Source organism: Prinia subflava, chromosome 8, assembly GCF_021018805.1.
Source record: "Prinia subflava isolate CZ2003 ecotype Zambia chromosome 8, Cam_Psub_1.2, whole genome shotgun sequence".
Classification (NCBI taxonomy): Eukaryota; Metazoa; Chordata; class Aves; order Passeriformes; family Cisticolidae; genus Prinia; species Prinia subflava.
This window is the reverse complement of record NC_086254.1, coordinates 13,124,144-13,148,644: the sequence shown is the minus strand read 5'-3', so window position 1 is coordinate 13,148,644 and position 24,501 is coordinate 13,124,144. Positions and strand designations below refer to the sequence as shown.

Sequence of the window (24,501 nt, the reverse complement as noted above, 5' to 3'; positions counted from 1 at the left end):
GGTAACTCAATCTGCCCTCCCAGACGATGCCCTCAGGAGCTGCAGATCAATTTAAATTTCCAGAGCCTCGGTGCCTGACTCACTCCATAGTGCCAGTGCTCCTCAGGATAACCTGGGAGTGGATTTTCTGTCACATCCCTGATCCCAGCTCCCCTTCCAGCGGTGCTGGCTGCCACATCCTGCTGTGCTGGGTCATGGACAGGAGCCATGCAGGGGGACACGTCTGACCAGCCGCCACCCCCTCCACCAGCACGGGGATGGATCCTCTGGGTTCTGGTGGTCCATGCAGCCCCCTCTGGAGGAGAGCAGGGACTCCAGGGCCCTTCGTGCTCGTCCCTGTTGCTCGCTGGTGCTCAGACACCGCAGGAAAAGCTCCCTTGGAAGCGGCAGCTCCGACAGAGCGCTGAACCAGACTGGAGGGATGGGGAAAACAAAGGCACTGACTGGAGCAGGACCTGGTCCAGGTGACACTGGCACGGAAGGGGTGGGAGGCAAACCGGGTTAATGAGCTGCCTGGTTAATGACCCACATGCAAATCGTGATTGCCGCCCGTGCAGGGGCCTCAGCGACTCCCAGCACCCCTGGACTGGGTCCAGCCCTCCCAGTGGCACCTCTCAGGGATCTCCTGCAGAGCCAGACCCCTGGAAGGGAAGCTGGCAGCAGCCCAGCCCTGCTGACCCAGGGCACTCTGCTTCAGAAGCCCCCAAACACTGCTGATCATGAACTCTTTAATTCTGGCACTGCAGGTTCTGCTGCTCAGTAAAAGAAAAAAAAAAGAAAAAAAAAAAAAAAAAAAAAAGCCATTTATGAGGGAACAGTCAATAAAGTGAGACCTGCTTATCACAGCTGGTTCAGAGTGGTTGGAAACTGCACCCTCTGGAATGGTGAGGGGTCACTATTTCAGGACAGCTGCAGTGTCCTGGAGCTGAGGTCCCTCCTGCAAGGCTGGCACAGGGACCCTGACACATTCAAACCCCCCAGGTTATGGCCACAAAGCTGCCAAGCGGATGTGGTCCCTCCTCCTTCCTGGCCTGCTGCAGCTCCTGGGGCTCAGCGTCCCCGGCTCTGCATTCCAGCAGTGTCAGCCCAAGAACCTGCTCTCAGCTCAGGAGCTGCTGAGCCTGGGGGCACAGCAGGAGAGGGGTCACCAAAACACCCCGGTGACATCTGAGTGCTGGCACAAGAAAGAAAAAGGAGAGGACGATTGCTCAGATGAAACGTTTGCACTTTTATTCAGGCTCTGAACAGTCACAAACCCACAGCCCTCTGTCCCCCAGCACTGCTGTGTCCCTCCCAGCTGTGTCCTGCTGGACACCAGCAATGTCACATCCAGGCTGTCCCCTCAGGGAAGGTGACACCCTGATGCTCTCAGCCGAGCCTGGCTGCCCAGAGTTCTGAGGCATTGACAGAAGTGTCTCTTCCCGGGTCTTTAGGGAACCTCAGCTCCTCGGAGCTGCTTTGCAGGATCAGTGGAGAGTGAAATGCCCAGGCCTGAGCTGCCGCGGGTGGACAAGGTGCCTCCTGAGGATCCTCTGGAACAAGTTCTTCCTGGCCGTCGCCGCGGGGAGCTCCGGGCTGGAGCTGCTCCTCGGACAGTTCGCGCCCGGGAGCCTCCGGTCCCTCTTCTGTGCCCCTTGGCCTTCCAGAGCCTCTGTTATTCGCATGTCTCTGGCACATCTGGGCAGGGGAAGCCCTGCTGGGGTCGAGCTGCTTCCACCGTCCTTGTGACCGCTGGCACGGGGACTTGGCTGTTTGTGGTCCCTCTGCCTTCCTCCCATGGCGGAGTGTCCCCCGGCCGCAGGAATCCCGGGATGGCTGCGGCATCCCGGCTCCTCCTGCCAGGCGGGACGTGTCCCGGCAGCGGGACCCCGCGGGTGGCCCGAGCCCGAGTGAAAGAACGCCTCCTCACGGGTGACCTGCGGGCTGCGCCCCAGGGTGACAAAGCCGTATGGGGTGGTGACCTTGGGGAGGTGCGGCAGGGACAGAGCTGCCCAGGCAGTGCGGTCTGGGATGGAGCAGGATGAGTTAAAAGAGGATGAGTTAGAGCCGTGCTCATCCTGCACCGCTGGGTCGCAGCTGCTCCTCCAAGCCGTCCCCGTCCCCTCCAGCTGTCCCTCCCCCTTGCCTGAGCATCTCTGCTTCTTGTGGATGTCCAGGGACGGGATAATGAACTGCGGGATGCGGTCGGGGGTCACCACGTGGAAGAAGATGTCGCCGGAGCCGCTGCCCTGCAGCGCGGGGGGACGGAGCGCGCCCCGCCACGGGGACATGGTGGCCCCGAGGGCTCGCAGGGCAGCGCTGGGCATTTATGCTCCGCCGCCACCCCCGGCTGGTGACGCGCGGTGACGACAGCGCCAGGGCCCTGCCAGGGTCCAGCGCCCGCCGGGGCACGGGGCAGGCGGGTGGCGGGGACAGCAGAGGGGACGGCGCTGCCGCTGTCACGCAGGGCCACCGGCTGTGTCACCCACGAGGCGGCGGGGAGGGGACGAGCCGGAGGAGCGCGATGAGTCACAGCCGTGGGCATCAGGTGGAAGGGGCAGCCGAGAGCGGCAGACAAACACTTCAGCTCTGTCTAGCAAAGCTCCCGTCGGGAAACGCTCGGGCCCACGCGATTCCGCAGAGCAGGCGGCGGCTTCAGCCTCAGCCACCGCAGCCCCGAGTCCCCCTCCCAGCGCTGCCGGGCCGGGGCTCTGTGCTGGCTCCTTCCCGCAGCATCCCTGAGCCCCCATCCCGCTGGGCTGGCAATGAGGGGACAGCCCAGGCCAGGGGGAAGAGGCCTCGTGCCTCCTGCGGGTGGGAGGATGAGGAGGATGAGGCTGAAGCTGCTGTCCCAGCTTTGCCCTTCCCCTGTGCAGCAGGGCAGGGCTGGCAGTGGTTTCCTGTCCCTCTCCCCCAGCTAAGGAAGCCCCTCTTGTGTCAAGGGGTCTTGGGCTGCAATGCAAGATGTAACCAGCAGTGTGTATTCTGTTTTTCCAGCTGTTGGAACTGTTTGAGGAGGTGTTTTCTTTATCTCTCCTACAACCCATTCCTCATAACTCCAGGGCGAGGGCACGGGTGTCTTCTGTTAATGGGGCAGCTGTTAAAACCAGCTGGGGCAGTGTTCTTTATCCCTTCCAGGACCCATCCTCCCTCCAGGGGGTATCTGCTGTTAATGGCCATTAAGGCTGACCCATGACTGATACAATTCCATCATCCATGGGAGATGCTGCACACAGCGGGAGGAGCCCAGCTGGATAAAACCTGAGATTCAGAACAGCAGCACAGCCTGTGTGCTCTGCATTCCAGAGGAAAACTGGACCCATCTCACCACCCCTGAGCCTTCAGAGGAAAACTGCACCTTTCTACAGGTACAGGATCATCTCTGCTCCAACAGAACCACACCTGTCACTCCAGGAGGACTTAACTGGACTGCTGCAAACACCCTGATCAACAGGGTGTCAGGTCGTGTTCTGACTCTGTCAGGGTTTTCCTTTTTGTTTGCTTTTTTGTACTACTACATTTTTATTTTTAATATTCCTAGTAAAGAACTGTTATTCCTATTCCCATATCTTTGCCTGAAAGCCCCTTTATTTCAAATTTATGATTATTTGGAGGGAGAGGGGTTACGTTCTCCATTCCAGGGGAGGCCTTGGCTTTCCCTGGCAGACACCTGTCCTTTCAAACTAAGACACAAGGGAATAACGGTGGCTTTAGGGTGGATCCTGCTGGGAAAATGATGCAGACAGGAAAAGCAGCTCCGTCTCTGCACAGGCAGGGAACACAGGGGATGCAGAGTGACCTCACCTCACCTGGGACCCAGTTTCTCCCATCCCTGGGGGGCTCAGCAGGGCAGGTTCTGGCATCTCATCACCTCCAGCTCTTTGCACCCGCACAGAGCAAGGGGAGAGATCTCAAATCAGAGCCTTGGAAAGCTCCAGGAGGAGACTTCAAACTGAGAGAAAACAACCCCTAACTGACAGCCCCGAATTGAGGCTCCAGTGCTGATAGCAGGGGAGCCCCAGCTGAGGGGCCTGGGCTGCTGCACCAATTAGCAGAGCCAGCAGCTCGTCAGGGTAACGAGGAGCAGATGGGACAGGACCCATAAGTACCCTGAGGGCCACACAGGGGTCTAAGCCTGCTTTGTGTCTGGTTGGGGCTCTATGGAGCAGCTCCCAAAGCCCAGCCCAAAGCAGGTCTGGGCACTGCCCCTGCCTGAGAGGGGCTTCTGCTGGGGGCACTCTCAGAGCTGGGCTGGAGGCTCTGACCTTTCTCTTTCTCTCTTTCCAGATGACGCCACCCACCCACAGTGATTCCTTCTCCAGCAGGTTCCTGGGCCAGATCCTTCAGCTCAGATTGGTCAAGTACCCGGTGAGTGATGCTGGGGATGGGGTGGTTAAAACCTCAACATTGGCAGTTTTGGGGGGGTTTCTGGTAGATAGTTTATTTTCTATCAGTCTTTTCACATTATTAGATATTAGGAAGAAATTTCTCCCTGTGAGGGTGGGCAGGCCCTGGCACAGGGTGCTCAGAGCAGCTGTGGCTGCCCCTGGATCCCTGGCAGTGTCCAAGGCCAGGTTGAATGGGCTTGGAACAGCTTGAGACAGTGGGAGGTGTCCCTGCCCATGATAAGGTGTGGATTACGTGCTCCTGAAGGTCCCTTCAACCCAAACAATTCCATGATTTTTTTCTCTGCATGTATTTGTCGCCTGCTTTCCTCCTTATCCCAACTTTTTCTCCTTGGCCTTGCTTTGCTCCCCTTCAGCTGTTAGTGGCTGCAGCGTTCTCATTTTTCTCCCTCTCTGGGCCAGAAGAAATGGGAGGGGTTTGGGAATGAAGTACAACCCAGCAAGTTTTGGCTGAAGTTGGTCCCAATCTCAGCTCTACACTGGGACAGAGCAGAGTCTGGGGCTTTCCTTGGGGACTTGAAATACCTGAAAGTTCTCCCATGTGCTGATGGACCTCTCTTTGTAGCTGAAGCTCCTTCAGAAAGCGTCTGTCTGGATTGGATTAGTGACCCCTGTTGAGACCCTCAGGAGCAAGCTCTGCCCCCCAGACCAGTCCCCCACGTGGCCTGGAAAGCTCGTGCACCTTCTGCTCTCCGTGACTCCCACCAGGATCCAGAACTTCCTGGGATACCTCCTGGCAGAGTGGGACCAGAGCAACATGTCCAAGGGTAAGAGCTGGGGACACCTGGAGGCTTTGCAGCTGGGAAGAACACAGCATGGAATTCCTGTAGGGAGCCAGGAAAACTGCTGCTTTTGTTCTGGGTGTGGTGATCGTGCCTCTTGTGCCTCCTGCAGAGCTCCGGAAGGCTCTGAGCAACCCAGCCTGGAACGGGGATGATGATGTGGCTCCAAAGCAGCAGCAGACCTGGCTGGTGTTTCTGGAGATGGATTTGCCAGAGGATGACTCTGATGACTTCACGTATGAGGTAAGATGTGGCTGCTGTGCAATTCCAAGATGATTTGGCCTCTGTGTGGGCCTGGGATGCTCTGGGAGTGTCCTATGGAGGAGCCTGCAGAGGTTTTCTCCCCTGTTCCCTCTCTGAGGGCACAGGGTGTCCAAGGAGCACTTGACCATCCCCCCATGCACCATCTGTGAGCTGGGGACACCCCACTCACCCCTGAGGTTTCCCTTTGGTCTATGTCCCTGCAGGGCAGCGTCTCTGTCACCCTTGGCTGTGGCTCCCAGTGCTGTTGGGACAGGACTGGTGTGTCCTTCCCCTCACTGTTCCTTCCTCAGAGCCTCTCTTTGCCTGTTTCCCCCCAGCCCTCGGTGATGGAGTCAGACAGTGACGAGTACCAGTCCCACAGTGACACCGACCTGGAGCTGGAGGAGCTGGGTGGGGTCACTGTGCAGGAGGCCTTGGCTGTCCAGGTGAGTGTTCCTGCTCCGTTCCTGGGGACAGCATCAACCCTTGGCTGGAAGGACTTACCTCAGCCCCTGGCTGCAGGAGGAGGGAGTCTGGGAGGGCTCCAGTCTGAATTCCATGAATCCTGTATGGATTTTGTGCTGCTCTGACTGTGTCCCTGTGCTGCACAACCCCCAGGGCCCCATGTCCCTGGAGCGGGAAGCAGAGGATTCAACTGTGGCCAGTGGTGATGACAGCGAGCAGGAGACTGACATATCCTGTGACGCATCCTGTGACACCAGCACATCTCAGGATGGGGTAAGGACCCTTGGCACAACCCCACCCTCTGAGTGTGCAGCAGAGGAGGTGCCACAAGTCCCCTGGGTGTCCCCAGGCTCTGAGCCTTTGTCACAGAGCTCTGCTGCCAAGGGCGAGGGTTACAGGGGCTCCAGTGGCTGTGCAGGGACACAGCCTCAGTCCCGGGGTGGTGCTGGGTGTGCCCAGTGCCTGGGCATTGGCAGCAGTGCCAGGTGCCAGCTTGTGGCACCTCTGACCCAGGGCCACTATCAGCAGATTGCCACAAGCCCTGTGTGACTCTCTAGCCTGGATATTTTACAGTTAAAAATAGGGAGGATCTGTGGGAAGCTTTTCACCACAAGCCACTTCCGTAGGGTCCCTCCCTGCTCTGGTCCCAGAGCACTGCTGGATACCCTTCTAATTCCCTGGAGGCTGCTGCTCTGGGAAGTGGAGGGTGAGGAGGGAGGTGGGGAATTTCTTTGTCCCCAGGGTCAGTGAGGGCAGGCAGTGCTATGGGGAAAATCTCCTGTTTTCTAGGAAAACTATGAAGCCTAACTTGTGCACCTGAACCTTCTGGGGCTGCAAAGTGCCTGATTCCCTGGGACAGCCATTGCCCTGATGAAGATGTCCAGTTAAAGGCCGTGTTCATGTTGTTTGTTTCCTTCTTCTGAAGTTTGTAATAAAATCACCCTATTTTTTCATGTGAACTGGGCTCTGTTGGCTGTCAGTACCTGGAGGTGGCATTACAGGGTGTGGGGCTGCCAGGGGGGACCTCTTCCCTCTGATCCCCCCTGGGGCAGGGGTTCCTCAGGCTGCCTGTGAGGCTCTGGGAATGCTGGAATGTGACAGGAAAGGGAGAACTGAAGATTGGGCAGCACTGGGGCTGTCCATGGGGCAGTGCCTGAGCTTGGACACGCAGGCTGGATAGTCCTGGGCTGCCTGGTGCTTCCATGGAATCCCTTCCTTTCTGGCATCCCCAAACACACTGGAATAAACCAAGGAATTTAACACAGAAGCGATCTTCTTTAGCAAACATTTGGAAGTTTTCAATTTGTGTTTTGTCTTTTACCTGGGAGCTGTGAACAGGCCCTTCTCCCTCTACATGGATCCCAGAAAGGATCCTCTAAGGAAACAGGGATTTGGGGGTCTGGAAAAGCAGGTTGGGATCAGGAAGTGCCTGAATGGGACCCAGAGCTCTGGAGAGACCTGAGGTTGCCCAGTGCTGGAGCTGTTGCCTGGATCAAGTCCCAGAAGTCTGAGGCTGCAAAGTGCAGCAACTCCTCCAAATGTGGGTGAGAGAACAGGAACAGCTCAGAGGGCTCAGATCCCTTGCTCAGGGCATGCCTGGAGGCTGTGTCTGGCACCACTGCCTGGAGCTGGCTTTGTGTGGGAATCCACCGGGCCTGACAATGCTCCAAGTGCTAAAATGAACTGTGGTACCCTCCAGCAGGGCTGAATGAGCTGAGCCTTCAGTTTGGTTTAACCAGAGTGGACCAGGCCAGTTTAGAAATGCCTGTGATTGTGTCTGTGCCTGCCTCAGCCAAAGCCTCTGAAGGAGCATGAACCCTCTGAGGGGACAGAGGAGCTGGGCTGCCCCAAGGCTGTGTTTGTGTCCCAGTCCCTGTGGGCTGCAGGAAGGAGTGGCAGTTCAAAATCCCAGGGAGTTTGAAGGCAAGTAAGGGGGATGGGGGAGTCCTGGCTCCCAGACCCTGCTGGGATCAGGGATCTTAATGTCAGATTTATTAAAGGTTGTCCTGCCTGTCAAAGAAACCCATTGTGGCTTTTCCTTGTGCCCCATTGTGGCTTTTCCTGCTGGATTACACTGACATTTCCAAGGCATTCTCTGACCCCTTGACCAGTTAGAGGTGGAAATTCCGGAGCTTTAATCCCGTGGCTGGGTCAGGACACCTCTCCTGGAGCTGCAGCCCTTGGACTCCTCTAAAACTGGCTTTACAGCTCTGGGTCCTTGTGCCTCTGCTCCAGCAGGGCATGGCTTGGACCAGGCAGGGCTGTTTTTCTCTCAGGTTGGTTATTTGTGCACTGTTAACAGTCCCGAGTCATTAAACTCCAGCATTCATAAAGCTGCAGTGCCTCGTACCTGGTGTTATCTGCAGCCACAATAGCTCTCCTTTCATTAGTGCTGAATAACAGCAAGTTTTTGTTGGGTTTTTTTTTTGTTAAAGGTTGATAAAGGAGCTGATCCTGCAGCTCCTGGATATTATTCTGGGCTCAGCATTATTTCAGGTGCTCCTTGTTTGTGTTCAAGAGCTCTCCCCTTCTCTGCAGCAGAAATTAATAAAAATATCCTTCACAAAGCTGGGCAAGGGCTCTCTGGAATCTGGGCTGGCTTTTCCTCTTGCTCCTGAGCTTTAGGAGCCTTGGCTGTGGGGATGAAGGGCAGGCTTGGTTTCTTGCCCAAGTGATGATGTTAAATGTGGTGAGGAAGGAAAGAGCCCTAAATCTGCCTCTGAGCTCAGCTGTGAATTAATTCTGGGCATAGCCAAAGCTCCCCAGGCCTGAAGCCCGGATTTAGGAGGAAGAGACCTCCTCAGCTGAGCATGGAGGAAGTAAATGGCTGGGAGGAGCAGCTGCAGAGCCGAGTCCAGCCCCAGTGGGTGGGTGGTGCTCGTTGGTGAGGAGGAGGAGGAGTGGGATGATGGCCCTTGAGTGGGTGAAGGCTCACCTGGAGAGGTACCTGGTCACCTGGAGGTGTCTGAGGGTGGCACTTGATGCTGGTGGCCTCAGGGGCTTCACCACTGAGCCATTCAAAATGCTGTGTGCATGTGGGCAACATCCCTTTGCCCAGGAGGATGAGACTGGTGCATGCCAGAAATGCAGGTTTGGGGCTAAAGGGCTGTTTGGGGCCATTGAGTGGGGCTGCAGCCATGGGATGGGGTCTGTGGAATGCTTTGGGGACTTTTGGTCTGTCTCCAAGGCTGGGGGAAGCAGGACAGGGATGGAGAGTCTGTCCTGCCCAATCCATGAAGTCCCTCTGAGCATCCCTTCCCTCCCTCTCCTCATTCCTGTTCTTCCTTCCTGGCTGTGGAGTTTTTTTGCCTGTTTTTCCCTGCAGTGTGAGGAGATGGAGCACAGGGACTCACGGTGCCTACAGCCCCCTTGGTTTGGTGTTGGAGGGTGGCAGGAGCAGCCTGATGGAGCAGGTTACTGAATTCTGCTTGGATGGAGACGCACTGAGCCCTCCCTGGCTTTTCCTTTTCTAGGGAAACGCTGTGGGATGTGCCCAGCTGAGCCTCTGCTGCCCCTGAGCACAGCCCTGGGGATCAGCCAGGCCCAGATTTTGTGTGATCGCCCTCACCCTTCCCCTCAGTCCCTGCTGAGGAGCAGATTCCCTCCTTCTACCTCTGCACTCCCTGTAAATCTCCAGGCCCCTGCTTTTCCAGGCCCCATTTCCCTGCCCCTCCTGCAGGCCAGAGGGGTTGGGATGGCGGGAGCCGTGCAGGATGTGGGTCCAGAGCTGAGCTCTGCACCCTCCAGGGCCGGCTTGGTCTTTGAGGGTGACACCAGGGCCAGCCCTGTGTCCTCAGCAAGGGCCACCAAGGAGCGAGGCTGTGGGAGCATGGGAAGGAGGAGGAATGGGGAGAGGAATTGAGGGGTTAATGCCGCGTTTGGGGGTGAGGAGATGAGTGTGGGCCCTGAGGGCGCCTGAGGGATGAGCAAAGGTGACCCTGACAGTCGGGAGCGCTGAGGACACGCGGCCCCAGCAGCCTGCGAAGGGCTCAGACCTGAGCTGAGTGGGAAACAAATGGCTTAATTGAGGCGAAAACGATCATAATTAGCGTGAACAAATCCAATTAGGAGCCGGGGGCGGGTTACCCTGGGCCTGGCACTGGCAGCAGGGAAGGCTGGAGGTCCCTGGGCAGGGGCAGGGGGTGGCAGGGGGGTCCCCCGGGGCTGGGCTCGTTCTCATCTCCTCCTCCGGGGGCTGCTGGCTCTGTGCCCTGGTCTGAGCCTAATTAGGCTGGAGCGATGGATTAGGCAGGCTGTGCTCAGCCAGGGGGGAGCAGCAATCGCTGCCTGCTGCAGTCAAGGCCGGTAATTGAGAGGGGCAGCAGCCCCATTCCAACCCTGCCCCAGGGCTGGAAGGAGCATTTTGCTCTTTCCTATGAGGAGCAGAGGACAAACTGCTCCAGTCTGTCCTTTAAGGTGACTGCTGGGGTCAGGGGGGGCTGTGGGAGGGGGGATGTGCTCAGCTGCAGCCTCGGCATGCTGGAAATAGTGAGGTTAAATATTAACTGTGAGATCTTATGTTACAGCAGGAATTTCTTTCCTAGCAAAAAAAGGACTCAAAGTGTTCATTTCCAGTAAAATCATCTTTATGGGTCATGATTTTAGTTACAAAATTTTTCTCCTGTTTTGGGAAAATGTGAAACCACAATACTTCTTGCTGGGCTTCTCTTTCCTGTTCAGTCTCCTGCCCCTCCAGGAGTTATTCCTGGAGGAATTTATCCTTAAATCCACCATTCCAGCAGTGAGGGGCAGGCACTGAGCATCCCCTGAACCCAGCCTCTGCCTCTTCCAGCCCCACCTTCTGTACCCAAGTGCTCCCACAGTGTGGAAAGTAACGCAAAAGAGTGTGGCACCTCTGTGCCTGGCATGGTCCCAGTAAAACCAGTAGAGCCACCAGCAGGAGGAGCAGGCAGGTGCTTCTGCCATTCCTCAAAAGCTTTGGGAGCTTTCAGGGCCAGGCAACTCCATCCTCACAGGATTTGGGTAACCTGGGGTCTCTCTGTGTGTCCTGCTCAGCCTCTGGTGCTGTCACCTGTGTGAGGGTCCTGCCTGCAGCTGGTGACAGCTCTGTGATAATCCCAGCTTTATCTTCCCCCGTGCCAGCAGCAGGAATGAGAGAGGCTGTGATGTGTCCCTGGGGAGCCCAGTACAGCCCCTGGGGAGCTCCAGCTGCCCCAAACCCAGCAGGTTTTCCAGCTGCAGGGGCAGGGGACAAACATCTGCCCCATATCTGCTCATCTCCCAAAGGAACACGGGTTCAGGGTGAGGTGCCCAGTTCTGGGTGCCTGGGGAATGATTTTGTGCCTTTCTGGGGACACAGAACAGGGGTGGGCAGGGACAGGGCAGGTGCTGGCTCTTCTTTGCTCAGGGATGTCCAGGGAGGGACCAGCCCTGTGTCTCAAGTTGCCCTTTGGGGTTTTGCAGATGCCAGGGAGGGATTTGCATCAGGGCCGACCCTGCTCCCTGTGGATTATCTGGAAGCCCAAAGATGCCTTGGACCAGCTAAGCAGTGTTTTACTCCTGAGGAGGGCTCCAGCCAGGTGTGTAACTGTGTGACAGCAGTGACAGAGCACTCTGGCCATCACCAGCATCTCTGGACATGGAGCCATCTCCTCAGAGGTGCAGAATTCCCAACCCAGATATTTTTGGCCTGTGACTGTTGATGTTTTCCAAAGGCTCCGAGCTCATATTTGTGCTGCTGCCCTTGTTGGCGTCTCCAAGCTGTTGGTCACAGTTGGGTGGCGGGGAGGAACTGGTGAAACAGCAGATGCCACGGCTGGGCTGGCATCCAGCTGAGGCCTGGAGATTCACTGTGTGTCACACTGTGGGAAAAGTGAGGGGAAAGGGATGGAAAAATGAAGGAAAGTTGGTGTCCAGCAGGACACACCTCCCTGCAAATAGTCCTGTTGAGCAGAGCTGGGAGCTGAGCTGTGCCTCTCTCCCAGTGTCTTTCCAGCTCAGCCCAGGGAAAGCTCTTGGAAGCACAGCTGGGAAGGGCAACATTAATATGCACATGCATTAGGTGTGAGTCACCCCTGTCGTGGTTGGGGGGGGGAGGTGAATTTTTCTAGGGGGATGTGGGCAGTCTAATCAGTAATCAGCTTTTCTGCTGGCACCTAGATTGGTCACTCAGAGGTTTGGACACGCTTCTAAGGACACAAAGAGTTAAAAGCAAGAGTCTGAGGGGTTCAGCCTCTTTTGGGTTCCGGTTTCAGCAGTGGAAACATCTCCTCTCCCCTGCTCAGCTCTGGGCTGAGTGGGGGAGGGGGAAGCCACGTGGCCAGGCTCAAGACAACCACGCGGTGAAACTAAAGTAAGCTGGGGCCCGGGGGGGAGAAGAGAATGGACAGGACTGGAACTGAGCTGCCCCGTCCAGGATAGAGGGGTGGAAAACTGTGGAAGTGCCTTCTGTGTGTTCTCACCCCCCTCCTTCCCCCCAAACTCTGGGAGAAGGTGCTCAGCCAGGTGGGTTTGCCGAGCTTGAGAATGCTTCCGCCTGCAGCACCCTGCTGAGTAGAAACTGTTAACCCTTGCTTGGCAGAAAGAAACTTTTCTTAGACATTGATTCTCATGACTGGTAGTTTTCGGAGAGAGGGAAGCGGCCTAAGACTAAGATGATAAAGCATGATTAGAAAGAACTCGATAGAAGAATGAGAGGAGTAGCCTTGGAGCTAGACTTTTCTTGCATAATGTCAGCTATAGACTGAACTTGAGTCTCTTTTAAACATAAACTGCATTTTTAGGTGGATACAGCTGCTCTTTGCTTTTGCTACAGTGACTGGCACTTGAAGTGAGTAGCGAGCAGAGAAGAGAGGGGGAGGGTGAGGTGGCACCCTCTGTCCTCAGGGCAGACCTGCTCTTGGAACCCCGGCCCCTGGGTGAAAAGAGGGAGAGCTTAGCATGCAGCATCCTTAAAAAGCTCTGTATGCAGTTTTGGCCTATAAGACAGCGGTGAAAGCGCTAGACATAAGAAAAAGAGAGTGTCACCTTAGCAGACTTCTCCGGGCGGTGCTATGGGTGACATGGAAACACATAAGGGGTAGACCCGTGTTTTCTGAGGAACAGTCTGTGGTGCGAGAGAGACTCTTCTCTCCCTTGCTGAATTGAAGATTAGTTTGTTTTTGAGTGGTGATTGTTTGATCTAAAACCCAAAAGTTAGTCTGTGAAGAGTGATGGGTGGGGAAGTAGAAACTGGGAGAAGAAATGTTCTAAGAAGTTTTTATTTCTGTCTTTGTGTGTGTTTAAGAGTATTTCTGTCCTTGTTCTTATGTAATTAATAAAGTTTTAGTGAGTTTTTTTTTGTTTTCAAGATTTAAGCCTGCTCTGCTCTGTTCCTGATCACATCCCACAAGAGTTGTTAGAGAAAAAACATATATTCATAAGTGCACTAACATCTGGCCAATGCCAACCCATGACAACCCCACAAAGCAGAGTCATTTTCAGGCCTGATTATCCTCAGCAGTGCGCTCCCCAAAACTCCCTGCTTTTGTTCATATTTTGTTTAAAGATGCTGCTAGCTAGTAGCTTCAAAAAATGGGAGGTGACAGGGGAACCTGGGAGCTGTGGATGGTTCCCATCCCCACCCCAGAGAGGGAAGGAGGGATGAGGTCTGTGCCAGGGAGTCGAGCTGCTGGTGCCAATGTGTGACCCCCTGGTACCCGTGCCCTCAAGAGGCCTTCAGGAGCCCCCAGGGGTCAAAGATAAGCCAGTGTGGAGAAAGGCTATTTATAAGAGTAGGAAGTGAAATGGTTTTAAACTGAAAGAGAGGAAGTTTAGCTGGGAGATTGGGAAGGAATTCTTGGCTGTGAGAGTGGGCAGGCCCTGGCACAGGGTGTCCAGAGCAGCTGTGGCTGCCCCTGGATCCCTGGCAGTGCCCAAGGCCAGGCTGGACAGGACTTGGAGCACCCTGGGATGGTGGAAGGTGTCCCTGCACATGGCACAGGGTGGAACAAGATGGTCTTAAAAGTCCCTTCCCACCCAAACTGTTCCATGACTGCACTGAGTTTCTTGGCCCTGGATCTGCCTGCAGGGGAAGAGGCACCTGTGGGTGGTTCACAGCACCAAAAAGGGTGGGAGTGTAGATTGTCACCTGTCCCCTCCTTGCTGTGACACCCCCTTCTCCCCAGGGGCCTCCCGAGGAGCTGTGGATGCTTCTCTGCCCACAGCAGGTGACTTGTGCTCCTGCTGTGTCCCCACATCCCAGCTGTGGGAAGGGGAGACCCAGGCAGTGTGGAGAGGCAGGAGAGGCTGCCGGTCACTGCTCTGTCCCCAAGGGACCCTGGCTGGTTCAGCATCACCCCCTTGATGCCATTGCTGCTTCCAGGAGCTCCCAGCACCTGCCCCATCCCTGCAGAGCTCCGTGGGCACTGCCGGGACCTCAGATACGGCTGACAAATGACCAGAGATGTGACACTTGGTGACACAGGTGGGCGTGGCAGTGGTTGAATTCCATGATCTCTGAGGGGTTTTCCAGCCTTGCAGATCCTGTGACTTCCAGCTCCTGTTTTATCAGGAGCAGCCTCAGCTAAGGAGGCTTCATGCCCACAGCAGCCATGAACTGTCCTGGTTTGAATCCTCTGCTGCACTTTCCAGCCGGGCCCCTCACAGGCTCCAGGGGAGGGAAGGAATCCAAGGCCCACCTCGTTCATCACCGGCAAAAAGCAGCTCCTCCCACCTGGTTTCAGGTTTTAATGCAGTTCCCAGCAGAGGCAGAGCGTGATCTGATCTGCCGACACCAACCCCAGCCCTCCCACGCTCCCAGGGAAGGAGGGGGCTCCTCATTTCCTGCTTTCACTCAGGAGTGAGTTCTGTCCTTGGCTGTATCTCACTTGGGGATCAAAGGCCGGGAGCTTTGCACAAAGGATTGAAACAATCCCATTCCTGATGTTGGTCAGTCATGGAAGCTCCTAAGTGGGAAGGGACCCACAGGGATCATCAGCCCAGCCCCTGTCCCTGCACAGACACCCCAACAATCCCACCCTGAGCATCCCTGAGAGCGTTGTCCAAACGCTCCTGGAGCTCTGGCAGCCTTGGGGCTGGGACCATTCCCTGGGGAGCCTGGGCAGTGCCCCAGCACCCTCGGGGGGAAGAACCTTTCCCTGAGCTCCAGCCCAAGGCCTGACACAGCTCCAGCCCTTCCTGGGCTCCTGTCCCAGAGCAGAGCTCAGCCCCTGCCCCTCTGCCTCCCCTCAGGAGGAGCTGCAGCCCCCAAGGACCATTCCCTGTTCAGTGCCCAACATCCTCTGAAGGAATAGCCTTTCCCTGGTCTCCAGGAAGCCAAGGGGTGTCCTGAGGATGGGGATCTCATCCCAGGCTTGAAGAGGCTGAGGTGCACACGAGGGCTGAGGGAGCGAGCAGCCCCCATGCATTTCCCCTCCATGCAGGCAGCCTGGAGCAGATGTCCTCCCACCAGCCGTGCATCATTCATGCAAGAGTGCTCCCTGTTTGATAAATCGTGTTGGAGAGACAAGACACAATGGGGCTTTTAATTATAGAAACAATTAGCAAGGATTAATGACAGCAGTGGTGTGATGGTGCTGTTACTCCCAAAGTTTAACGAAGATTTAGCAGTTTTTGTCAGACGTGGGGAGCACTGAGATGCTGCCTTGGGTGTTGGGTGCACCTCAGCACCCACCTCTCTTCCTCACATTTGGAGGTTTCCAGGAGGTCCAGGGGCTTTAGTGGATGAAGCCTTGGGAAGGTTTATGGGAAGGGACAGGGCTGAGTGAGAGGATGTTGTTCATGAGGGGACACTGAGGTGGAGCAGAGCCTGGAGGTGGCCCAGGCCCCATGAGGGGGACAGCTCAGCTCAATGTCACCAGCCCATGGCCCATGTGCATGTGTCCCCCAGGCTCCAGTAATCCAAGCAGAGGTGCTGCTCCCTACAAACACCTTCGACACCCAAGGTGGCTCCTGATAGAGCTCCAGCATCAGCATCTCTGCACCTTTCAGAGCCAAGGGTCAGATCCTCACTAACCATGGAATGGTTTGGTGTCACAGTGGACACGGAAAGAACCACACAAGGACACGCTGGTGAGTGAAGCAGGAAAAAGGGGCGAGTTTATTTACAAAACTCAGTTTTATCCATTTCCTATGGTGCCCGTGGATTGGAGGATGGAGTTCCACCTCTCAATCCACATTGGTCAAGGTAACTGTCAATCACCTTTTCTCCTCCCACCTAGAAATATGTAAGCAATGAAAGACAGCAAAACATGGCCAGTGTTTATAGTAGAAAGTGTGATAAGGTGAAATTTCTGACTCCAGTATGAAGAACATTACAGAAGGCTTAGAAAAGTCTTCAAAACCAGGGTGACAGTTTGGGTTGGAAAGGACATTAGAGATCATCCCACCCCTGCCATGGGCAGGGCCACCCTCTTCTGTACCAGGGTGCTCCAAATCCCATCCAGCCTGGCCTTGGACTCTTCCAGAGTAAAGGGGCAGACACAGCTCCTCTGGACAATCTGTGCCTCCCCACCCTCAGCATACAAAATTCCCACCTGCTTCTCAGACTCAGCAAAACCCCCCAAAACCCCTTTTCTGCCCCCCAGCAGCTCCATGAGCTGATCTGGGTGCTGGGATCCAAGTTTAATCTGTTTAGAAGACACCACCAGAGCCAACGGCTTGGGAAAACACAGAAGTCAGCAGTAGCTTCCCTTTGCCTGCAGCCCTGGCTGTTCCCCACAGACGAGGCTGGGAACAGCCCACAGGGAGCAGGGACACAAACACGGAGTGACAGGAGCACAACAGACACGCTGGGGTCACCGGGGTGGCCGGAGCTGTCAGTGGAGGTGAGGTGGCACAAGCCACACCAGCCTGGAGCCTCGAGCTGCCCTTCTTCCTCCCTCTTCTGCGGGATGCTTGATGGAATACTCAGTGGGATGCTTGGATAGTGCAGGTGAGGCTGGGGGTCGGCAGGGGCTGCTCCAAGGGTCTGGCTGCTGGCAGGGGAGAGCGTCGGCCCGAGGGAGCTGAGCCTGTCTCTCCCCTGCTGAATCCCCCTGGTACCTGCCCCACACCAGGACCCTGTCCAGGAGCTGGGCTCGGGGCCCCTGGGAGCACCCTCTGCTCTGCAGCACCCCCACCCTGTGCTCAGGCCTTTCCCAGGAGGACCCCAAGGTCTGGCCCAGGATTTATCCCAGGGCAGAGCAGAGCAAGGACTCGAGGGTGGAGCAGGGACAGGATTCCAGACAGGCTGGACCACGCTTGGCCCAGGTGACTCAGTCCCTGGCCAGTTCACCCAGCACAGCCTGGAAAACCCATTCCCAGTGTTCCTGCCTGCTGGGGGATGGCTTTCGCAGTGGGGAAGGTTTCCCAGTCCAAGCTGTCTCCTGGTGGATTAATAATTCACAGAGCGAGGCCAGGCACAGCGACCTCCACTCCTCTCACATATCCAAGGATCCGGGAGCTGCTGCCGGAATGATGAGCAGGGACAGGATGATGGGGACGGTCACAATGGAGCTGTGGACCCTTGGGCACTGCTGCCCATCCTGCCAAGGCCATGGGGTGCAGGGAGATGCACCAGGAGAACATCTCTGGATCCCTGTGCCAGGTACAGGTCTTGTTTCCAAACAGTTTTTCCTTCCATGGGGTGGATTTGTTGCCTGTGGAAGTGAGACACTAATAATGCTGGCTGGGTGCTAGGCCTGTTCTCACCTCCAGCACTGACAGCTCCCCAGAATCCTCCTGCCAGCCCCATTCCATTACTGTCTCCCCACCCCAGAGCCCCCCTGGGGATGTGGGAAGAGCCAGGAGTGCCCAGAGCCCAGCCCTGAGTATCTCCTCCAGCCCCCGAGGCTGCCAGAGGGGCTGGAATTGCCTGCCTGGCAGCTGACAGCCCGAGCTAATTCCCACAGGATCAAGCTGGAGAAATTCCTTCATGCCCCAGAGCCACGTTCAGCCACATTCAACCCCTTTCAGCATCAGGGCAGCCAGAGCATTGCAGAACTTGCTCCTGGTCCCTGCAGAGGGCACGAGGAGTGAGGGTTGTCCTGGCAGGCAGAACACCGTGGAGCTTCAGGAGAGACTCTCAATATCTGGAAAGAGCTGGATTCCCTAGGGGACAAACCATCATCTTCATCCTGGTGTTGGCCAAAGCTCCTGGAGACCAACACAGGGAGAGAAACCATGGAACCATTAAGGTTGGAAAAGATCTGTGAGATCACTGAGTCCACCAATTAATGATGATCCAGCAAATTTGAAGCTGTTTCCTGCGAACACGCTTCCTGTTTAAAACCTTTTCCCTAACCATGGCAGCCTCCTCATCCGAGCTCTTGGATGGGCAGGGGAATTAATGATGTGTTCAGGCAGGAAAAGTTTCCCAAGTCTTCCTGTTACTAAAGGATTCGTCAGAGATCTTCCCTCCCAAATTAGACCTTGTAGACCCCCCCCAGCTGATGAATCAGCTCTGCCATCACTGCATCCCAGCATAATTTGTCTTTCAACCTAACAGTTCCCATCCCACTCCAAGGACGTGGAGCAAGAGTAGGCAGTAAAAAAACCCCAGGACCCCGTGTGCTGGTCTGGGGAAAGCAGGAAAAGATGGGGACAGGAGGAGTTTCTTCCTTTGCTATTTCAGATCATATTCTGGACCTGATCCATGTGAGGACAGGGAAGAAGCAGAATTTTGGGGATTGGCACCTCCTTGCCTCAGCATGACCCTGAAGCAGGAAAGGGACTGGGAAGGGCACATCCCTCAAAATAGAGGGCACAGCAGAGATGGGGGGAACCTTGAGAGCCTCCAGCAGCCAGCAAAGGGACAGTGTGTTGTCACCACTGTCACCCACCAGCTACACCTGGGCACAGGTAAGGGCTGGGCAGCTCCTGCTGGGAGCTCGCTGAGCCCAGTGGGTGCTCTCCTTCACCAGTTTGGTGCTGAGTCCCTTCCTTCCCAACAAGGGGACAATCCTGTCGTGGCTGAGGACGTGGCCCTGAGCCACTCACACCAAGTGACAGCGGTTTTTTTCCCAAGACAATGCCCTGAGGAGAGGCCAGTGGGTCAGACAGGCTGCCAGCCCAGCCGGGAGGGAGCCACCAGCAGAGGCTGAGTGGGATGTCCCTGGATGGTGCCCTCAGCAGATCCCTCCTGCCCTGAGTCCAGTGAACCATTCCTGAGCCACCCCTGGCTGACAGCCTGGCCAGGGCCATCCCACAGCAGAGACAAGCACGGATTTGGGGTTTTAGTGCTGTGCAATCCTGTTCAGATTCCCTGGGGACAGGGGGCCATGACCATTCCACAATGGCCCCATCCCTGAGCAGGAACCAGCAGCTGGTGAGGCCAAGCTGATGAATGAAGGGGATTAGAACCTCTCTGTCTGCAGGTCTCGGCGACACGGGGACGCGGGGACATTTCCATCTGGAAGGTGGAAATGTCGTGTTTGCCGTCCGTGGCACCGCAGTGCCTGGAATTCTAATCGCCTGCAAAGCAGCTCTAATGGAATTTGAAGAGGAGCTGCGAGCTGCCGGAGGGATTCGATGCCACTCGAAGATAAAGGCAGGAGGGAGGGAGAGCGAGGGAGATGGAGCCGGGGGTGGCAGCGCGCTCCTTCCGCACGCTGCGGCTCGGGGAACGTGGGCTGGATTCCATCAGGAGCGATTTCCTCGCGGGGAGGCAGCGGAGTGGCCGCCCCCAGCTCCCCGAGGATGGGGGAGCGCTGGGATCGCACCGGGAACGGCAGCGCATGGATCCCTGAGCTTGTTCGGGGATGGGGAGGAGACCCGGGACCTGGTGAGACAGGAATCAAAAAAACCACACCGTTCCACGAGTTCTCGTGTGTACGGCTGGAGGAGAGACTGAGGGGAGGCTCCTCAGGGGCTGCAGCTCCTCCTGAGGGAAGGCAGAGGGGCAGGGGCTGAGCTCTGCTCTGGGACAGGAGCCCAGGAAGGGCTGGAGCTGTGTCAGGCCTTGGGCTGGAGCTCAGGGAAAGGTTCTTCCCCCCGAGGGTGCTGGGGCACTGCCCAGGCTCCCCAGGGAATGGTCCCAGCCCCAAGGCTGCCACAGCTCCAGGAGCGTTTGGACAACGCTCTCAGGGATGCTCAGGGTGGGATTGTTGGGGTGTCTGTGCAGGGACAGGGGTTGGATCAATGATTCCCTGAGTGTCCCTTCCAGCTCAGGATATTCTGGGATTTATTCCGTACAGCTGATGGTTTATCCCCCTTGACCAGAGGGGCCGGCATTGCCCAGCTCATTTTCCCATCCTGGCAGCTGCGTGGTTTCTGTTTGCCTGCTAATCCAGGAAGGTGCTGCAGGTATCAGGATGCACTGACAAGGAGCGGCTGCCAGACCCTGTTCCTCCTGCCCGCTGTGATCCTTGGCTCCACACCAGGGTTTGCTGCTGCTGCCCAGCCCTGCCCAGCCAGGCAGAGCCACCTGTGTCCCCAAGGGCGCCCAGCCGGGCTGGGAACAGCCTGGGGACAGTGCAGTGACAGGGTGGGGTTGGGGGAGTCCCTGGAGTGGGAAAGCCTCGTGTTGGGACCCCTGCTCGACCCAAAAGCAGCAGGGAGCAGAACATTTCAGGTTCCAGCTGCCTCAAGCTGCCTGAGCTCAGGGGCTTTGGGGAGCGGGTGGCTGGGCTGTGGGGTGCACTGTACAGATCACCTCAGATTTTACCCCAAACATTTTCCCTTCTTGCCTGCTTATTATTACCTTATTTTTATCAGGGCTGGGGTGTGTTTGGCACAGTCATGGGGCCGTCCTGGTGTGAATGGGCAGGACAATCACAAAATCACAGAGTGAGATGGGTTGGAAGGGATCACCAGGGATCTCACAGGGATCATCAGTGCAGCCCCTGTCCCTGCACAGACACCCCAACAATCCCACCCTGAGCACCCCTGAGAGCGTTGTCCAAACGCTCCTGGAGCTCTGGCAGCCTTGGGGCTGGGACCATTCCCTGGGGAGCCTGGGCAGTGCCCCAGCACCCTCGGGGTGAAGAACCTTTCCCTGAGCTCCAGCCCAAGGCCTGACACAGCTCCAGCCCTTCCTGGGCTCCTGTCCCAGAGCAGAGCTCAGCCCCTGCCCCTCTGCCTCCCCTCAGGAGGAGCTGCAGCCCCCGAGGAGCCTCCCCTCAGTCTCCTCTGCTGCAGCTGAACAAGCCCAGTGCCCTCAGCTGCTCCTCACATGGCTTCCATCAAGCTGTTCCTCATCTTCCTTGCCCTCCTTTGGACATTCTCTAATGGCTCAATATCTCTCTCATGAGGGCAATCAATCCTCGGCCGTGGGCTCTGCGGGGCTGGGCAGCCCTGGAGGGTGACACGAGCTCCACGTCTGGCAGTGCCCAGCTCCATGACCATGGACACAGGAGGGATCTGGGGGCTGTGCGAGCCCCCCTGATCCCCAGCAAAGAAGGGATGGCCTTGCAAATGGGACCTGGGTGGCCTAAGTCATGCACCAGGGGAAATGCAGCCTGCATCGGGAAACCAGAGATAATTTGCTTTATCCTTCTCTGAGCAGGGAAATGTTAGGCTGGGTTTGAGGGCTGCAAAGCTCCTGCTGACCCCGGCTGGGGCTGGGTGGTTTTGAAAAACTGTCCCTTAAAAAAGGGAGGAAATCCTCCTTGTGTGGAGTTTGTCACCTTGGGGTGACTTCAGTGCCACAAGGGACACCTGGACCCAGACACGAGGGCTCACTTGCAGTGGGAGGAAGGGCAGGTGGGGATCCCAGCACTGCTGTCGCTTGAAGCCCAGGCAGGGAGAGAGGAGAAAGGTCCCTGTCCCTCCTGCTTGGATGAAAACCCTTCACCTGCTGGTGCTTCTGCTGGCACAGCTCAGAACAGCAGGTCCCTGGCCAAAGAAACTTCCATTGTTATTACCAAATATTTATTAAAAGTAACTGGGCTTAGTCACGGGCTCAGGCTGTGTGTGCAGAGCGAGGCCACCCGCCCGGGGCTCTGGCAGGGAAAATGAGGTGAGACTGTGCCCCCTCAGGGCTTCGTGCTCAAAATGAACAGATCTGAAGTGCAGACATGGAGACATTGGGGTCAGGGCAGAGAGTGCTCGAGGAAATGGGGGAACAAGAGGGTTTGCAGGGGAACAGCCCCAGCTCCGTGCACAGCAGGTCACAGATGTCACTCGTGGCGTGGCAGCCACTCTTCCCTGTGTCCCCCAAACCCCACAGTGGGGCCCAATTTCCATGCTGGAGTCCTGCCAGAGTGGACTCAGCACACCTGAGGTGAAGCTGCATTTTTGGGTGTCCTGGGTGACCAGGCCAGAGTGAGCCCATGGGACCTCCTGGTCCCACCTCAGCAGGTCCCTGGGAGAGGGTGGCTCCAGGCTGGATGGAGGGGACAACACCGGGCGGTGTCCCTGGGGCACGGTGCCCTGCAGCTGTGCAGTGTCACCCTCCAGGGATGTTTGGGGCACTGCAAAGCCTCTGGCCAGCACAGAATAATCCCCAGCTCAGCCCTGGGGGGCGAGTCCTGGGGACAGCACTGTCCCCTGTCCCTGTGGTGTGGCTGGCTCTGCTCAGGGACATTTGGGGCTCGAGGGCTGGGCTGCCAAGCCAGGACCAGCTCCCTGGCACCCTCAAGCCCTCGTGGCATCAGCCCAGCACCAAAGTGGCTTGTGGTGGGCTCCCCAAAACCCAAATTCTGTAGGACCACGTGGAGTGGGAGCATCCAGCTGGCTCCTTCGAGGAGTCCATCGAGGTTCCCATTAGGCAAAATTAATAGGCACCAGGAGCCTGCTCTCATCACATGGCTCCCACTGCTGCATCCTGAGTGGGGACAAAAACCTCCTGGGCTGTCACTGGAGCTGGCAGCGCTGGAATGCTGCATTCAGGCTGGCAGGGGCCCAGCACGGCCGGCGGCAGGAGGGGCTGGCAGGGACCCTGCAGGCAGGGAGAGGCTCTGGATCCTGTGATCAGCAGGGAAAGATCCCTCACTTCACCACAGAGGGCAAACTGGGGGCAAAAGGGACTTTACTTCTCACTTTGCTGGAATTATTTTTTTCCCCTTGGCACGTTTCAGTCAAAAACTCTTAGGGATTTTGAGCGTGTGCCAGAGCAGCTGCGATTTTTTTATTTCTCTCACACTTCTTTTTTTTTTTTTTCCCCTAAATCATTTTGCTGAGTCTGTGTGAAAATGCCCCAGAAAGCAGCAAAACTTGTCAAGACACTCCCAGGGCCGGCTCGCTTGGAACAGCATCTCCAAAGGCAGAGACCCTCCCTGGAGCACGGGCCCTGACAGCAGCAGGGTCCTGCCCCTTCTGTGTGTCCCCCCAAACTGGGGGACACTGGGACTGGGTGGTCTTGAAGGTCTCTTCCCACCGTGATGATTCTGTGATTCCAGGACATTTGTGTTCCCAGGGTACAGCTGGAGCCCAGGTGCCCCCATTTCATCCCAATCCTGGTGCTCAGCAAGATTTTGGAGGGTTTTGGTGGTTTATGGGTCCCCATCCTCGTTTGTGGGGTGCTGGTTTTGTTTAGGGCCAGGCTCTTGGGACAGAGGTGACAGGTGGGGGTAAAGCCCCCTAAGGAGGGGCCCGGGTCCCATCTCAGCACCCCAAATGCCACAGCCCCTGGCAGGGATCTCCTCCCCAACCTGTCCCTGGCTCCTGGCTTAAGATCCCTCTGGATTTATGCTCATACTGAGGCCAATTTGAATTAATTGGAGCACAAGACCAAGGGCCCTGTGGGATTCTCCAGTGTCCAGTGCCAGACTCTGGATTGGGGAAGCAGAACTGGTCACCTCAGCCTGGTGCTTTTCCTCCACAGCTTTGTCCTGTTCCTTCCTCAAAGCCCAGGGTGATGCCAGAAGGACACTGGAGTTAATGGGTGTGAGAGAGAGCCCAGAGGGGGAGCTGGGCTGAGCCAAAACCCACGGCCCAGGCTTGAATCACAACCTGCCTGTTCCCTTGTCCAGGTCTGTGCCTTGGTTTCCCCCAAAATAAAATAATGGCATGAAGGGAGCACAGTAAGACAGAAATAACTTGATTTTCTGGCGAGATGCTTGGGGAGGGAACAAAGGCAAAGCAGCCCCCTCCAGCCTGGGGGTCCCCCAGCTCCCCCAGTGCATTTGTCAGCAGCCTGATCCCCCAAAACCCCCTCTAACCCTGGGCAGCGGGCAGGAGAGCATCTTCCATCGGCAAAATCAGCTCAGCCCTTGGCTCCCAGGACCAGGATCGGGAGCTTTGTGGAAGCAGCAGCAGCAATTCCCCCCATCCTTGATTAAAACAGCACAGCCTGCGGAGCCAGGGCGGGGGGGCTGCTGCTTAATTGACTCTGTGCTTTTGATACGGCAGCTTAATGACTGTGTTAAATTAGCCAGAATCACCTTTCCATCCTGGGGAATGGAAGTGAGATGTGGATTGCTCCAGCACACCCTCCCCCCCACAGCAGCCTCTTAAAAATCCATCCCCAACTAAACCAGCCACAATTTTCATGCCTGCATTTTTCATCTTTTCCTAAGCAGATAAGTTGATAGTTTTTACAACAGCAATGAAATTCCTTCCCAGCCACATAAATCTGGTTTTAACCGCAGATCCAGGGCTGAGGCTGGGGGTGAAGCTCAAATGGGAAAGCCCAAGCTGCGTGTGCCTGCAATGAAATTATAAATCCACATCCCGGAGCAAGCGAGCAGCAGGAGGCACCAGGAACCTCCATCAGCAGAGGCGCTGGGCTGCAGCAAGGGATGGCA

The 24,501-nt window shown here is 56.5% G+C and overlaps 1 protein-coding gene across 1 annotated transcript; it reads left to right on the top strand.

The window, feature by feature from the left end:
* Positions 1-4,139: 4,139 nt before the first annotated feature.
* Positions 4,140-6,808, top strand: LOC134554280 (uncharacterized). Its single transcript, XM_063404821.1, has 7 exons — positions 4,140-4,172; positions 4,267-4,347; positions 4,951-5,152; positions 5,280-5,410; positions 5,749-5,856; positions 6,029-6,148; positions 6,665-6,808. The coding sequence occupies exons 1-7, from the start codon at positions 4,140-4,142 to the stop codon at positions 6,680-6,682; spliced, it is 693 nt and encodes a 230-aa protein (XP_063260891.1). The 3' UTR covers positions 6,683-6,808.
* Positions 6,809-24,501: the final 17,693 nt, after the last annotated feature.